At 41.3% G+C, this 17992-nt stretch overlaps 1 protein-coding gene across 1 annotated transcript; it reads left to right on the top strand.

Moving 5' to 3' along the window:
• The first annotated feature begins 5329 nt into the window (after positions 1-5329).
• LOC148132195 (ankyrin repeat domain-containing protein 40-like) lies at positions 5330-14878 on the top strand. The gene is made up of 5 exons (XM_087955887.1): positions 5330-5665; positions 7470-7618; positions 9487-9993; positions 11811-11992; positions 14657-14878. The coding sequence occupies exons 1-5, from the start codon at positions 5511-5513 to the stop codon at positions 14801-14803; spliced, it is 1140 nt and encodes a 379-aa protein (XP_087812013.1). The 5' UTR covers positions 5330-5510; the 3' UTR covers positions 14804-14878.
• The last annotated feature ends 3114 nt before the right edge of the window (positions 14879-17992 follow it).

Raw genomic sequence — 17992 nt, 5'->3', positions numbered from 1 at the left:
TAAAAGGGGGAATGTCCACAATAAAATATTCTGTATACTGAAGCCAAAAATGCAGGAGACAAAGGATGGAACCTGTGGATGGAGAGGGAATTAGAGGTCAGCATAAAATTACAACAGTGAAGCTAATAAGAGGTGCCACTCACAATCCCAGATATATTTACACCAGTGTGGGATGCAAACAGAATCTGAAATCCTAACATAGGAGAGCAAATATTGTATAGCAAAGGCATCACTGAAATTTGGACTGGCAATAACATGATTGGAACATAACCCTGGCAGATCATGAGTTATTTAAAAGAAAAAGAATCTATAGAAAGGGAGGAAATGTTACATTACACATGAAGAAAAGATAGAAATATGGTTAAGAGAGTTCTGGAAAGAATAAGAGGAAAATGAAACAAATATGATATTGCTGAGGGAGTTTATTTTAAATTGCCTTTATAGACAGAAGGCATGGATAAGTGCTTTCTCCATTAGATGACTAAAATTTCAATGACACACACGATCTGAAAATGAGAGATTTCAATTACTTTGATATCTGTTGGGAATTTAACTCTTCTAAACTCCTTTCTGACTTCTCTTGCTGACAATTTTATGTCAGAAGTTGGAAGACAGAACAAGGGAGGCCTGCTGTCTTGGACCTAATCTAGATCGTGGTTGAAGAAGTAAAGGTGTTCAGAACCTATCATACCACTGAATTCCTAATATTAAAGAGGAAAATGGGGGAGTCAGAGTTGTATATTGCATTTCAAAATAGATTTTGATGAAACCAAACCACAGCATTGCAGATCCAACCATTTGAAATTCTGATGGAGAAAAATGTCCAGCTAAATGAGTTCCCGAAGGCACAGTTGCAATCAATTCTAACTAAAAGGAAAAATGGAGAACAAAAACAATGTGTGGATCATGGCTCTCAACCTGCTGACATTCAGGAAGCTATGAAGTCCTGGCTATTCTCCCAGGGCCTGGGATAGGTTCATGGTGGAGACCTTTTTTGGATGGATCTTTGTTTATAGAGAATAACAGAATAACAGAGTTGGAAGGGACCTTGGAGATTTTCTAGAGACCAAGACTTCCTCCTCAAGCAAGAAACCCTATACTATATCAGACAAATGATTGCCCAATTTCTACAGTAGGTCTGTCTTTGGGTCATTTACTGCAGGAATCTTTTGTTGTTGTTGTTGTTGTTGTTGTTGTTGTTGTTGTTGTTGTTCTTGCTTTATAAACTCTAAGTTGCTCAAAGTTATTAGGAGCCAGATAACTTCGAAATCACATAAATACACACACACACACACACACACACACAGCCTTCTAAACTGCTGAAGAGAAAAAGTGCCATGTAAAGGAGGAACATATGACTAAAGGACAGAAGACTATTACCAGAAACACAAGAGATTTTATCAGAAAGCCTAAAGTGTAGAATGAACTGAATCCTCCTTGCAATAAATGTCACATCAGAAACAAAAGAAAAGACAAAGAGGCTTTAGGATATTGCTATAATTTTATAGTGTGCTTCTGCATTGTTACCACCAATCTCACATTCATAAATGTTATATAATAATCTTTTACCAACAGAGGTAAGTAATAGAAAATGTTTTGCTCATTATTTTTCTATTTTTCGAGCTGAAGTTGCCAAACAATCCAAAGGCAGAAACCCTACTTGTAAGTATATATACAAACATGTTTATGTGTGTGCATTTTTCTAAACACAATGTTAGGTTACGGAAGACAAATATGGCGGATTGTTCTGAAGAATAATCTCCGCATTACCTGCCATCAATGTACCTGCCATGAAGATAAAAATAATATTGGTGGCCACAGCTTGGTGAGCTGAGGCCAGTTACTGTATGCAGTCTCCGCCCAGCCTACCTCTCAGTCCGCATCCAAGCCTCCTTGAGCTCTCTAAAGCTCTAAACATCCTGCCATCAGTTTCACAATATATAGCACCATAATGATCATATTTGCAAAGTGTTTGCAGCACTAGCTAACCTCAAAAAAGGCATAAACAAACAAAACAGAGCATTTCAGCAGTAACTATTTTATACATTTTTTTCATTGTTCTACTAGGACCTCTAGTGGCATGACACCAATCCTTGCAATTCTGCCAGATATAGAAAATAATTTCTTACATGCCTCTTCTACAGCATCATTTTGGTTCCTGTTGTTTTTTTACAGCAACCCTATAGTTTACATTACAGTTTAACATAAGGATATTTGTGGGCTTCAAGTCCCAAGGCAGCATGGCTGGCTAGAGAATTCTGGGAGTTGAAGTCCAGAAGTCTTAAAATTGCCAAGGTTGGACACATCTGATCTAGAACTGTAGGTTTGTTTGCTCTTAGTCTGACATCTTAACCACTACCACACTGGCTCTCATAATAGTTTTTACCAAGTTTATGGCATTCTATGTCACTGATGCATATCGCTGCTAGAGATGTGCATAACTGTTGCATTTATGATTTCCTATTTTTAGAAGGAAAGCAGGAAGTTTCATTTTAAAAGAATAGTGCATATATAACATTTAGTTGTTACATTTTTAATCCTTTCCCCCGCTCCAGGAGCACACATAATTCTCCTTCCACAACCAGAGTCTCCAGAGTGTCTCACAATCTCCAGAGAATGACTGGCCCAAAGTCACTCAGTGAACTTCAGGGGTTGAGGCCAGTTTTAAACCATAGTTTCTTCTCTAGTTCTAGTACATCTTAACCACTGTGCCCACAATCATCATAGTGCAATTAAACAAAAACTGAGATTTAGTGCTCTGCTTCTCTAGGTAAAGGTGAAAAATACTCCTAAGTTATTGCAGCTGGTTGCACTGAGTGGATAAGGATGTGTATTGGTATGTGTAACTGAAGAGCAAAAATACCCTGCATTGTTCACAAGTGAGAACACAGAGGCATAAATTAAGCCTCCCCCATATTTTTCTTCCCTCAGCTGCTCTCAATCAAAGATTAAACTGATAGATTAATAACACTTTTGATTCTGGCCCTCTTAAATGGAGAACTGTATACTGTGTAGAAAATAGTAAAAACTTCAAATTTGAATATTATCGGAAACTTGCAACAATTTTTATTTGGCATTCAGTGTGAATTTGGAAAATTCCACTGTTGAACAAAATATTCCATAGCCCATTTTTTATTGTGGCCATGGTATTTTAGCATGTAATCCTATTCATTTACCTGGAAATAAATGTAATTGATCCCCAACTGGATTTTTGAATAAGACACCATTTGCAGTCATAAAAGTCTAGTGGTATTTGGTATGACTTTAAAACAGCAAAACAACAAAATAAAATTTTGACAGACTTTTGAAAGACAGTGGTAGGGGTAACGTTTCAATGTACTGCTGCTTAACATAAGCCTCTCAAAATGTTTTTGTGCTGCAAGAAAAATAAACTCAAAACAAATGAAGTGATATTGGAGCATTTGAAATTATTAAAACTACTGATCTTCAAATTTTCACTGAAGCTGAGCCATTTAGTTTTTTAAAATGAAATTCAAAGCATAAAAATGGAACCATATGTATCTTTTTGAATTTTTTAACTACAAGATTGCTGTTAACCTTTTTATTTTGAATTTAAATTTGGAGAACACTGCCTTGAAACAATAAACTTGCTTTCCTCCAAAGAATTGCTGCTCTGGCCTATTTTTGTATTTTACTGCCCAAAGCTGTATCTGGCCATATGGATTAAACCCTCTCATGGTTTAATAAGACTTACTTCCAATACAACAGAAACGGATTCCTTGAACTAGAAGTACCAGTAAGTGGGATTCATTTGGATAAACAAATTTAAGATCACTGCTTAAATAGCATAAAATCAATGCTGGTAGCCCTTGATTTACAACCGTTTTAGTAACTGTTCGAAGTTACAATAACACTGAAAAAAGTGACATGACCGTTATTCACATATGTGACAGTTACAGCAGTCCCATGGTCACATGACTAAATTCAGACAACTGGCATGTATTTATGACAGCTGCAATGTTCTGGGGTCATGAGATCAACTTTTGCGACCTTCTGATAAGTAAAGTCAATGGGGAAGCCAGATTCACTTAACAACTGTGTTACTAACCATAACAACACAGTGATTCACTTAACTATGGCATGAAAGATCATAAAATGGGGCAAAATACACTTAACTGTCTTGCTTTACAACCAGAGTTGTTTAATTGTGGTCAAAGTGAACCTTACCTTAACTGTAGGGTTCAAGCAGCTTCAAGAGGCTTCAAATAAAAATCAACATGTAATAGAGCAGATAGGGTTTGTTTGTTTTTTGTTTTGCTTTCAGTCCATCTTTCAATAAATAATATACTTTATAACTGTTGGAAGAAATGTCCCTCTGGGTTCAGTTCCAAGTGGGGAAAAAGACACTGGAAACATGGAGGCTGTTTGGAAAGATGGTTTAATGGTGGACAGGACCACATGGCTTGGAGCTCTTGGGAGAAGAAAAAAGGGGAAGAGATGCTGAGAATCCTTGGGTTTTATGCCCTCTCTGGGTTTGGAACTTTCTGTGGCAAGAAATGTATCCTGAATGGTTGTCAGACTCCCATGGGCCCATGCAGGGGTAGCTTGGTTGAATCATGCTGGGTGATGTAATCTTCCCAGGTGCCATGTGGTGAAATGGGTAGAGGGCTAATCCTATCACGTCCTGAGGGCCATGCCTTAATTCCATCACCTCACCCTGGAGCTGAAGTGGAGCTGCTTTCTTTAAAAACATGTTTCTCCTTTTCTCATCCAGGGAAATACAATACTCTGCCTTTTTAATATTTCCTAGAATGTTTTATTCTTGTAGGAGGGGTGGGTTTTAACTTCCATCACACACACACACATATGTATATATATGTTTGTGAGTGTATTTATATATACACATACATATATCTTTCAGTATATAGACCTTAGTATATTAAACAGAGGACAACGTTTTAGTTGGCTTTTCAGCTATTCAATTCTGATTGTTAGGCATGGCCTACTCCAGGGCTCTCCAACCTTGGCCACTTTAAGCCTGGCGGACTTCAACTCCCAGAATCCCCCAGCCAGCTTGCTGGCTGGGGGATTCTGGGAGTTGAAGTCCGCCAGGCTTAAAGTGGCCACGGTTGGAGAGCCCTGGTCTACTCTACATGCTTCTGGTAATCTCCGAACCAGACACATCCACATTCGCTTCGCGCGAAGCTTCAACGTTTCGTTGGAGCAACCGCCGTCGCTGGTCGTTCGGCTCGGGTTCTACAACCCGTTTAAAGGCCCGCCCTGGTTGTCCTGGAAACGGAGCTTCGAATCCTTCCTGCGCTCTGCCCCCTCCCTTCGCGCTCACTTTCTGCGCGCTGGCCTCGCTGCGTGAAAGAAATTTGCGGTGGGCTCCGCGCGCCGCCTCTCTTGCCGGCGGAACAGCCTTCCGCGTCCCGGGCTCGAAGCCGGGCGGAACGAGAGAGAGAGCTGCAGCTCCTCCTTTCGCTCCCTCTCCCTGCAAGGGGACGCCTGCGGATGGGGCATTCCTGGGCCTGCCGGGGGGAGCGCTAATGGTCGGAGGGTCGGGGGAAAAAGAGGCAGGGAGGATGAGCAGCTACTTGGAGGAAAGGCTCCGGGAAGCTGCTGCTTTAGGCAATCTCGAGGAGGTGCAGATGCTCGTCCGTAACGGGGTGGCAGTGAATGCTCAGAATGAAGTCAATGGCTGGTAAGGGGCTCCTCTTCCTTTCTGCCTCTGCCTCCGGGCCGGGCGCTTTCGTTTCTCCCGAACGGGGCGCAGACGGCTAAGTGTTCCCCTCTCCCCACGTTTCCAAGGTGTGGCAACATGCACGTTGTTCGCCTTTATTGGTCCTTGAACTCCAACGAATTGCGTGAAAATGGATGGTGTGTGGCCTCCTCCAAGAGTACCCTCAGTCTTTTCTCGGCTTGCCTTCTCTTGGCTTCGCTGGCCTTCCCTTAAAAATAGGCGAGACTAGTAAGAGGTGCCCCCCCCCGACTTGGTTGCTTAATTATGCCCCCCCCATCCGAGGTGGAATGTGGAACAGTTACCTCAGTTTACCAAAACCAGCAAACCAGCCACAGAATTATTGCCTAAATTTTTGAGGTCACAATCTGTTTCTGGGATCTTAACACTTTTAAGACAAAACTCTTAAAAGTTTGATATTAGGGACACCTGGAAGATAATTTGCATCGAATATCTTACAGGTTGTCCCTTGACTTAAAACAGTTCATTTAGTGACTGTTCGAAGTTACAACGGCACTGAAAAACGTGGTTTATGACCGTTTTTCACCGGACGGTTGCAGCATCAAAATTCAAACTCTTGGCAACTGACATGTAATTTATGACGGTTGCAGTGTTCTGGAATCATGTGATCACCTTTTGTGACCTGATTAAGCAGAGTCAATGGGGAAGCCAGATCCATTTAACCATGTTACTAACAGTGATTCACTTAAAACAGTGATTCACTTAAAAACTATGGCAACAAAGGTCATAAAATGGGGCAAAATTCACTTAACTGTCTCACAGCAACAAATTTTGGGCTCAGTTGTGACTGTAAGTCGAGGGCTACCTGTACAGTGGCTATCCACCCTAACCATACCTATTTGGTTGCCACCCATCTTAACTATTTTTAAGAATAACACAATTTTGTCTTTAGAGTGCTTTATGTGGCTCCAGTCTGGATCACTATATAATAAATCCCCCAATATTGCCAAAATATCATACAGATAGAAGTAGTTCTCAGATTACAACTACTTGTTTAGTGACCAAAGTCATGATGGTGCTGAATTAGAGCGACCTAGGTATGGTCCATGGTGGTGTGGCTATCGCAACACTCCACATGACCATGATTCTGGAATTTGACGACTGGATCAAAATTAGGATGATTGCAGTGATCACCATTTGCAATGTCCTCTGCTGGCATAAGCAAAGTCAGTGTGGAAGCTGACGGAAAGTCAAAATCATCTCATTCCAGTTGCTTTCTGGCATGCCCATCCTGTACTCCATAGCATTTGCCCTATGTAGCATGTCCCTTTGGCACCTGCCCACATTCCATAGCACCAACCTGTGGCTTCTGCCTGCCCATAGCTCTCGTCCGCTGGCCTGCATAATGGTCGGGGCTGCCAGGATTGCCATCATTAAGTGATACGGTCCTGTGACATTGCACTAAGTGACAGACATTCTGATTCAAATTGCTGTTGTAATCTGAGGACTAGTTGTAGTCCTTAACTTACCAACCACTATTGGCACCAGTTGCTAAACAACATGGTTATAAAGTGACCGTGACTTCTGACTTCCTGCCGGCTCCCGCATTGACTTCATAGGAAAATGATGATTTGTGGCAAGAAAGAAAGCCTCTGTTATGGCCCTTGGATGACTATCAGGGTGCCGGGCAGAGATGCAGTTCACAGAATTCCTGTCCGTTGCCAGAATTGCTGGGAGCTGTAGTTTGGTAATATCTGCTCTGTCACAGTGATAGAAATGCTTGATAATTCACATTTCTCTTATGTAGGACGTGCTTGCATTGGGCATGTAAGCGTAACCAAACTCACATAGTTAAGTACCTGCTAGATCATGGAGCCGATAAGGGGATTTTTACAAAGAACAGAGATCTGGCAACACATCTGACTTCAAAAAAAGAAATCAGAAAACTTCTTGGAGGTGTGCTTGATAACTTGAATTTATCTTTTTAAAAATATTCAGTGGATCTGTCCTTAGAGCATAATGCTTGCATTCTGAGGTATCAGTGAAGTTCATAATGAAGGAGTAAGATAAGGAGAAAAGATTTATTTTATTCTTGCTTTATGTCTAAGTAACTTAAAAGTTTGCTGATGTTTTTGTATTGGTTTAATCTCACCCAAGGATGGGATTCTACCAGCACCTATTCGCTAGAACCGGTTGTTAACATTCTAAGCAGTTTGGAGAACCGATTGTTAGAAGAAATTACTGGCCTAATCCTGTAAGGAAGGCAGGAAGGAAACATTCTGGTGTTGCTTACAGAAACTGCCTCTCAGTTAACCCTTATTACATTCTTGGCAGGACTAGACTTCCTGTCTCAGGAACTTCTTTGGAATTTTTTTCCCCTCCTTTGCTGATACTTTACTTGTGTGGAGTGACCATTCAAAGTTACAATGGCACTGAAAAAAGTGACTTAATGACCATTTTTCACACTTATGACTGTTGCAGCATCCCCACAGTCATGAGAGGCCAGGCGAGAAGATGCGTGCCTCGATGTGAGTGATATTGAGTTGGCCACCAAGCCACGCCCACCACCTAAGCCACACCCACAGAACCGGTTGTTAAAAATTTTGAATCCCACCCCTGATCTCACCCCTATGATTCCCTCCCCCCCTTCTCAGTAAAATAGAAAAGTTGTAAGCTAGATTACCAGCCTGACATGTTTGGCCATTATTATGCCACAGGTGCAACCAAAGCCCAGTTGTACTCCAAACATGCTTTTGGCATTTTGTGGAAGCTTGGATCTTTAATCTAAATATTGCCTTGGAAGTGATTTCATCTTTCTATTTATTTATTTCAGTGATTTGTATATGGCTCCCTGTCTCACTTCTGTGACTGGGTGGAAAATGTTAATTAAAGCCATAATAATCAACCCTTCTTCCTGAAGATAAAAATAACCACAACATTATTAATATAATGATCAGAGATTTTCAGTGTACTATGCCTCGGTGCTACATTTAATATCTCGCCAGAAGGAATAACCGAGTGTTTCTGAACACCAACAGAATCACCAGGGCCTCTGAATCTCAGGGCGGGATGGTGTTTCATAGGCTGGGCATTGTGACAGCGAAGGCATGCTTCCTGGATTGCATTATGTGGCATTTTAGGTACAATTCTGTGTCACTGGACATTTGGATGGTACATACATGGGGGTATTTCTCTGTTTTCTGCTTCCAAATAAAATATAACAGTGCAAGATTCCTATTCTTAGCCAAGCATTTGCCACTGTAGCTCCATGTATGGGTCCTGTACAGGTAGTTCTCGACTTACAACAGTTCATTTAGTGACCGTTCAAAGTTACCACGGCACTGGAAAAAGTGACGTGTGACCATTTTTCACAGTTAAGACCTCTGCAGCATCCCCGTAATCATTTGATCAAAATTCAGATGCTGGGCAACTGACTCATATTTGTGACGGTGGCAGTGTCCCAGGGTCCTGTGATCAAATTTTACGGCCTGACAAAGTCAGTGGAGGAAGCTGGATTCACTTAACAACGATGTTACTAACTTAACAAGCGCAATGCTTCACTTAACAATTGTGGCAAGAAAAGTCGTAAAGTAGGGCAAACTTGTTTCACTTAGTCACATAAATTTTAAGCTCAATTGTGGCCGTAACTCAAGGACTACCTGTATTTCTCTTGCAGTTTAAACTGTTAAATCTATTTGCTGTTGCTTTGCTGTTAAAATGTAACTCTCAAAGTGGAGGTATAATTAGTTCTGCTGATTCTGGAGTGCTATTCCCATAGGAGAGAATGGTTTAAAATATTTTTTTATTTTATTTTCTCCCAATAGCTCCTGAAGTGGAAGGTGGTGATAATCGAGAAGTAAATAACTTAAAGCTGCTGAGTATGGCAAACTGTCTCACCAATGAATCGTTTCTAGGGACTTACAATCAAAAAGGGGATGGTGCCACTCTTACGGCTATTCCACCCAAAGAAAATAATGCTGCCCTACCTCATTTACCTGCTGGTGATAATAGTAGCCTTTGTTTATCGACAGTTCAAGCAGAAAACAGTGGCATGGCCATTTCTTTGCACAAAGAAACGGAACTCCCTGGGAAACACCTTTGGGTTGAGGAGCTCATTTCGTCCGTGGTTGCAGAAGCATCCGAAGATATAAAGTCTAGAGTTCAAAACTCTAATCCCTCATTTTCTTCATCTGCACATCACAACCGAGATCACTTGACTTCATGTCCACCTAGACAACATGTGCCCAACCAAAAAAACGGTGCCATAGTGGAGGCAGAGTCAGTGTCACAGCCACTGCTTTTCAATGGAATATTTCCATACAATAGGCATGGTACTGAAAACTTTTCTAGTAATGTTTCTTTATTCTTGATTATGAACCACGGTGGCGCAGTGGTTAGAGTGCAGTACTGCAGGCTGTTCAAATCTCACCAGTTCAAATCTCACCAGGCTCAAGGTTGACTCAGCCTTCCATCCTTCCGAGGTGGATAAAATGAGGACCCAGATTGTTGGGGGCAATAGGCTGACTTTGTAAACTGCTTAGGGCTGTAAACGTCTAACTGCTATTGCTATTAATAGGTTGTTTAGCACTAGCAGGTTTGCTCTTCCTCCAATGGGCACGCACCCATGATAAAGCAGGGTGGGGTTTGGTTGGGCATGTTGTGGTTCGCTGGCAGCCGGTGCAGCTGGCAGCGGTATCGGACAGTGAGGAAGAAGGAGAACCAGTCAGGGAGTCTGGAGAGGACTTGGATGAGGGTCCTGCTCCGATGCAGGGATGGGGCCAGGACCATCTGGGAGTGGGGTGCTGCCTTGGGAGCCTGGCAGCAGTGAAGCAGAGGACCCAGGGGAGCCTGTTCCCAGTGCGCATGTGCACAGAGCTGCTTGAAGGCAAGAGCAGCTGAAGCAGAAGGGGTGACTCAGGAGCAAGGCTGGGAGGTGATGGCCCCTCCCATAAGGGATAAAAGTCAGATCTCAATGACAAAAGCTTTGCAGGAAGCAAAGCAGTTCAATAGATTCCGAGTCTTCTTTGAAGCTCTGTGTATTCTGCTCTGTTTTTTCTGGTACTTCGGATGGTTTCTGTTATAATTAATTTGGATACTTCTGTTTTTTGGCAGCATTCCACAGCACTGACAGGCGTGTGCTTATCTTGGGGAACTGTTTAAGATTAATTCTGGCTGTGAATGAAAGTAATTCCCAGCATTACATTAAAATAGGTTTTGCTTTTAAAATAAGTTTGTGTTTAATTACATTTGACGAAGCCTGGGTCAGAACAGGGCACTAGGAGAGGCAGCAATAGTTCTAGGAACCCAGGGCACCTTTGGAGTTCAAGGTAGTCTTTGACTTACAACCATTCATTTAACGATGGTTTGAAGTTACAACTGCTCTGACAAAAGTGACTTATGATTTTTTACACTTTTGCTTTTCATATTTGTCACTGTTTTTCATGACTCTTGCAGCATCGCCACAGTCATGCGATCAAAATTCAGATACTTGGCAACTGCCTTGTATTTAATGATGGTTTCAGTGTCCTGGGGTCATGTGATCATCTTTTGCGACCTTCTGACAAGCAAAATCAATGGGGAAGCCAGATTCACTTAGCAACCGTGTTAGTAACTTAACTGTAGTGATTCACTTAACAACAGTGGCAAGAATCATAAAATGGAGCAAAACTCACTGAACAACTTTTAGTAATAGAAATTTTGGGCTCAATTGTGCTTGTAACTCAAGGACTACCTGTATAGATGGTGAATCCCTTTTTCCTTTGTCCACAATCATCTATTTGCAATAACCATCAGGACTATATTTCGGTCCTCATTTTCCCATTAGATGCAAAGGTAAAATCTTGTCTCAAGTCAAGTTTGGACACCCCCCCCTCCCAAATGATGGATATGGCCACTTGGCAAGAATATAGCAGTGTTTTGGCATTTTCTTCTTTAGGGAAGCCCTGTCCTCAGTATCTCCAGTTTCCTAATTTATTCTGCAGTTAATCTCTTCTGTTAATCATAATTGTCTGGAGCCATTTCTCTTTTCTGTTAATGAAGGACATAGTTTTAAAAAAATGATTTGGGGATTAGAAATAATTTATCACTCTAGTTCCTGTACTTGTTAATGAAATTTCATGTAAATATATGTGTTTTCCCCCATATAAAGATACAGAATTGGTGCTTAAAGTGAGAGTTCAAAATCCTAAAGAATATGACTTCATTGAAATTGAACTGGACAGAAAACAACTGACTTATCAAGATCTGCTCAATGTTTGTTGCTGTGAGCTGGGAATTAATTCTGAACAAGTGGAGAAAATTAGAAAATTACCTAATACATTATTGAGAAAGGTAAACACACAGATTTCCTTTTAAACATTTATTTTTCAACATTAGCTGTTGAAAATTGCTCACTATCCAAAATAGTATATAAGAGGCATAGAACTAGCAATTATTATTGTGATGTACAATTGATTTTTTTTTATTAATTTGGTAGTGCAGAAAAAAATAAACATCCTACATTTTGCTACGTGTTGCTGTCTAATAAAGGCTTAAGGTCAGTTCAGAATTTCTCATGCATGCCAACAACTACTACGCACAAGAATATTCCTTGCCAAGATAACAATACAAGAAGAAATCCTTCAAACAACAGCTGGAGACAGAATCTTTCGCTATATGTAGATGAGCCAGTTTGTGAATCCTCAAAAAAATATTTGAGTGTTCTTTCAACCTCTGCTTTTCAACATGAAAGCCTTCAGACTTCTCAGGAGAGAAGAAGAGTTTACTTTCAGGAAGTGAATATAAATTGTAGCTTAAAATTAGTGCAATTCACAGAATCCTGTAGCACAATTCTGGCTGGAGTGTCAGGCCAGAGTTCCATACCATGGAGAACCTGGATAGTGCCCAATTGGGCAGAAGTAAGAGCTGACCATTTAAATATTGGTTTCTATGGATTTTAAGATTTTAAGCACCTGTTGCAGTTCACTGCCCTGGATGCTGTGTGTTTTCTTCTGCTATTGTATGCAAAGTTTCTATAGAGGATTGAAGCATGTAATGAATTTATAGTTTTTGATAAGAATTGTACCAAAATGCTTCTTGCTGTTGGTCCGCATAATGTGGAGTGCAGGTTTATTAACCCAAATTAGCACCACGAGCGTTCCACCAGTCAGTTGCAAGGAGCATAATCAGCATTTATCTAAAGCAATTGGATGATCTGTATTTGCAAGGGCCAGGGAAAGAAACAAACCAACCAACAATTATTTTTTCATGCCAAAGAGGGGGGAAGGCCTGTATGGCATCTGCTGTTCATAGACCTTCTATTTGGTATGTACTGTACAAGCAGGAGTTGAGGTAAGATTCAGTTAAGGATTCTTGCAAAAACAATCATTTTTGAACAATCGTTTCATTGTTTTTAGCATTACGGATTTAATTAGTAGCTTGAAATCCATGTTAGAATTGCTCATGCAATTCATAAAGCGTAACCAGCCATGTTTGAATCATGCAGTAAAGACCTTTGTCTTCTCTGTCAATGCTCTTCTACTATCTCATGCTTCATCCTCAGTCACACTTCAGCTCTCAGTGTTCAGAATAGTGCTTTGATAACTATGTAGAGCTTTGTAACGATAGCCAATAGAGCAATAGAGGACACGGGATGGAAAAATCAAAAAGTGCCCAAATAGAAACTGCTAGGCTCGTTTCAGCAGAGTAAAATGGGGAGCATGGAAAATGATTGGCGGTTCCTCTCCCCCTATCCTTATTACCAGCCTGATCAGGAAATAAAATGACCTTTGCAGCTGATACAGATTTGTCTGAACTTACAATGCCCTTTTCCCTTTTTACTGTTGAAGCACTGTTTGGCCTCCTCCTTAATCTGACAGATCTGCAACCTTCTCATATCTACAGGATTGCATCTGTTTATGTGCACAGGCTTATCCAAAATAAAATTGGCTGGCTCACTTCTTATACATATATAATATGTATACCTTTTGGTTATTTTTATACTTTAACTTATATCATAAGCCAAGGAACTGAACTATCTTTTTGCAAGATTTTATCTCCTCTTCCAAGGATTTGCAGACTCGGTAAAAATAGAGCTGTATGCAAGCAAACTTCTCAAAAAGGATTTCTTACTCCTTGTTTTAATACTAGTAATTGGCTGTTTCCGCATTGAGCTGATTTGCTTAAGCAGCATTGATTCAATTATCCAGGTTCATCTAGCATTGCAGGTCATAACTTACGAGTTGCCTGCATGAGTTGCCACCAATAAACCTGAAACTTACTATAAAACAAATCTTGTGAGATTTTTATGTGAAAATGCTCAAATGTACTGGTATGAGAGTTTGGGATTTTCCTGTGAGACTTTCACAAAATTTGGGTGATTTGGAGGGTTGTTTTTCCACACTGGTCATTTCATTATGCTACGGAGGGAAAAAAGATTGCCAAAACCTACAATTTTTGTCTTTGAGCCAGAATAACCAAGTTCCTAGATGCTAAACTCAAAACTGAGCAAACCGCATAATTTATCAGTGCAGTGTGTAAGTCTTCAGTAATTTATATAAAGGGCAGTACATATAGCTCTTAGCCTTTCATGTTCCATTTCTAACAAAGAACTTGCATGGACAGGGTGTAAACAAAGCGATGACAAGTCTAGACAGACTCCGTGCTCTCAGAATAGCGCTGGCAATTGGGATATTTCATTAAGCTTAAATACATTCAGATGAGAGCATTTTGCATCCCTCTTCACACTAAATATATAATAGTTCCAGGGATATGGTGGGAAGGGGGCTTCATAAAAGTTCTTTGGGTTTAGTCTGTAATATGGATTAGTATAATAAATATGGAATGCTTGAACAATTCCTGAAGCTTAAAAGAACATTTTTCATTAACTGATTCTTAAGGTAGTATTAAAGTAATCCATCATCTTAATGCAGCTTCCATTACCTGTTTTATTATTAGGTTTCACAGTTTGAAACTGCTTTAATTATTTTAAAAATACTACTTCCTTTCTCCTCCAAGGATGAAGATGTGGCCAGGCTTCAGAATTTTCAAGAGCTGGAGATAGTTTTATCAAGAAGCATGACATCTTCTCTCAGAAATGCTACAGTAACAACACTGATAGAAAAAACTTGCTACAACATCAAAGCAGCCAACCTGATATATTGAAGTTTAGGATTTACAGGAAGGATAATGAATATTCTATTTTAAGCTATTATTAAAGCAAAGTTTTAAAGTTTCATATATTTTCAGTTAAGATGCAATACTTTGTACTTAATATTGTTGGAGTTAGTACTCAATTCCTAATCAGTGTAAGCACATCAGAAGTCTTATATGTAGTCTGTCCTAACTACTTCCCCATATGCAAACAAAAAAATCCTGCTTTATGACTAAAATAATCACTACTGTTTCATTAGCAGGTTCTTGTTCATTTAGTCAATTACTCTGAACCTGTTGGCATAAGTTGAATTCATTATACGTTAGTACTCCAGTACTCACCATTACTCGGTTCTGGGAGGTGCCACGAGTACTAACAATGATTATCAAATAAACTATGTAACTAATGTGTCAGCCTTTGTTTCGGCTGTAAAGGGTAGTTAGGAGGCAGCCAACATCCACAAATTCTAGTTTGTGCATCCAATACCAAACAAATGAGTACTGGACAAAATTTTTGCATTAAAATGTGTTACCAAATTTGATGACTTTCAAAGCAGTTGAGTAATGAGGTTTGACTATATCAAGAAGATCCATAGAAAATATTTGTATTCTTGCCATTGATTCTTTTTATTAATACTCCTCTCGTGTTATTGTAGCCCATCTTCCAACCAACTCTGGGTGATTCCCATCATGCAGGTTAGCACTAGCCCCTCATCATGGGCCAATTCTGCAGAAGTTCCTGCTTTATGGAATATCCTCCCTTTGGGGATTACAATGGCCCCCAACCTTGTTAGCCTTTAGTAAAGCTCTAAAAACCTGCCAGTGTTCTTGAAACTAGCCTAAGGGCCCCATTTTCTGGCTGTATTGGCCAAATATCTCAGCTACTGTATTTTGGATGTTTTTACTATTTTAAAATATTTTAATTGCATTGTGTGTATATGTATGTACCGTGTTTCCCTGAAAATACCGTTTCTCCAACAATATGGCCTCCCCCAATAGGAAGTCCCAGCATGTTTTATAGGCATGAAATGAAGCCCCTCCCCCCATATTAAGGCCTATATTAAAACATGCGAAATGGGGGGAAATGGCGGGGGGGCTTGCTGTTAGGAAGTACTTTTGTTGCACACCTGGATATGGTGCTGCCTGTGTTGACCCCGATACAAAGTGCCCCACCAATGCTGAGGTCAACATCCAAGCCGTCGCCGCCCGCCTGCCCGAAGATGCAAGTGGGGGGAATTAAGTCACCCCTGAAAAGACAGCCTAGCCATTTTTTCGGGGCTCAAAAAAAAAAAAAAAGACCCGGCCTTATTATATGAGAAACACGGTAAGACCCGGTTATTCTGACCAAGGCTTCCTGAGACAGTAACAATCACCCACTCAGTCCCAAAACCCCTTTTTTATTTCAGTGGTTGTGAATTATATTCATTCACAGCCCATAATGAGCCCCAGTTTGTGAATAGTCCAACAAAAGTCTGCCACAGTCTTTTTGGGATAAGGCTGATAAGCACCTACCTTTATCTCCCTTGAAATGCTGCCAACTACTAAATTGCCAATTAGCTGTACAAGGCCAAACTGAACAGTCAACCCAGAGCTTCAGTTTAAACCAATCAGAATGAACAAAGTTGTTTCCTGCAAAGGCTTATGTCCCTTTGCTCCTCTTTTATGTCTTATGGGAGGGGACAATCATCTCCAAGCCTTACTCCCGAGTTGCCCTTTTTGTTTTAATTCTTCTTGCCTTCTGGCAGCTCTGTGAAAGTGCGCACTGGGAACAGGCTCCCTCTGTTCCTTTGCCTCGCTGATGTCAGATTCTGGAGACTGGAGTCAGCACATAACACTCAGATGGCCCTGGCCCCAACTCTGTGTCGGATGCAGATCTCTCATCCGAGTCATCCCCAGACTCCAGGACTGGCCCATGTTCCTCCCCATTGTCTGACTGCTGCCAGTTCCACAGGCCACGGGTGGACCACGACACCGGATTTATTTTCTTTGGGGCTAAAAAATAAGCACTAGGGCTTATTTTTTTTGGGGGGGGGGGTCTTTTTCCCCCATCACAAGGGCCAGCCAGGCGGGGTTCCCCCCCCATGTGTATAAAAGGCACTGAGCATGCAGAGACCAACAGTGTCCAGCAGCACCTGCAGCTTGCCAGCCACCTTGGCTCTCTGTGAGGCGACTCAGATTTCACTGTGGGGGAGGAAGGCTTTGGAAACTGCCTTTTCATTTACATTCATCATCAATATAGTAATCCGTCCTATTTTTCAGATGATTTGTATTTACCACGATTAGCCTCCTTGAATTCCAGTGGGATGATTTGGTATGAATTCTGCGCATGAGCTTCAGAATTTAAATTTGCACCCTCAAAGCTCACAACGGTTCCTTGTTTGGGGCGTATCATTGCTTTACTTTCAACTTCGCAGCTCAGCTAAACTCTCCAGCTATAGCAGGCTGCAATTCCAATCACCTTCATAGTTGAAGTAATCCGGCTTGCCCTGGGTCAGGTTATCTGTCGTGGGAGGCTCATCCCGCATATACAGTAGAGCTGGAGGACTGGGTTGATGCCATGCTGCAGCCTCTGCATGCTCGGCTCCTGCCTCCTGAGACAGACAACCTTACCCTGGTCAAGCCGGATTGCTTTATCTTTAGAATGGGAGAGCTGGCATGGCCACAGCTAAAGAACCAGGGAGAGGCGTGGGCGGTGAGGTGGAAGTGAGGCATGAGCCACCAGACTATAGCAGGAGGTGGAGAGAGGCAGGCCCTAAAGGCCATTGGCCTGTGCACCTTGGATCAGTTGCAGCATGCCATGGAGAACATGGCTGACACGTACAGACTGCTGCTGCAGGAGCACTTTGCTGACTGGCTGGTCCCTCTTCTCCCTGCTCCTCATTCACCAGCAGAGATTGATGATTCCATAGGTAGCTTGGCCCTGGGCCATATAGGGTTGTAAAGATCAGCACCTTGACTTGCACCCAAAAAGAAACAGGAAGCCAGTGCAGCTTGTGCAATAGGTGTTACATTGATGAATCTCATGGCCCCTTTACTGTATGCATTGCTGCATTCTGGATGAGATGTTTGGGTGGTCTTGAAGTGTATAAACCACATTGTAGTAATCCAGATGGAAGGTGACAAAGGAAGAGTCAAAAAATTATCTGGTTCAGGGGGTACCAAAACCACCCAACCTGCCAGGGATGAGCCAAAGCTGAATCC

Source organism: Notechis scutatus, chromosome 2 (assembly GCF_049901735.1).
Source record: "Notechis scutatus isolate UNSWTSFEM ecotype Mainland chromosome 2, rNotScu1.2, whole genome shotgun sequence".
Lineage (NCBI taxonomy): Eukaryota > Metazoa > Chordata > Lepidosauria > Squamata > Elapidae > Notechis > Notechis scutatus.
This window is presented reverse-complemented; position numbering and strand designations above follow the sequence as displayed.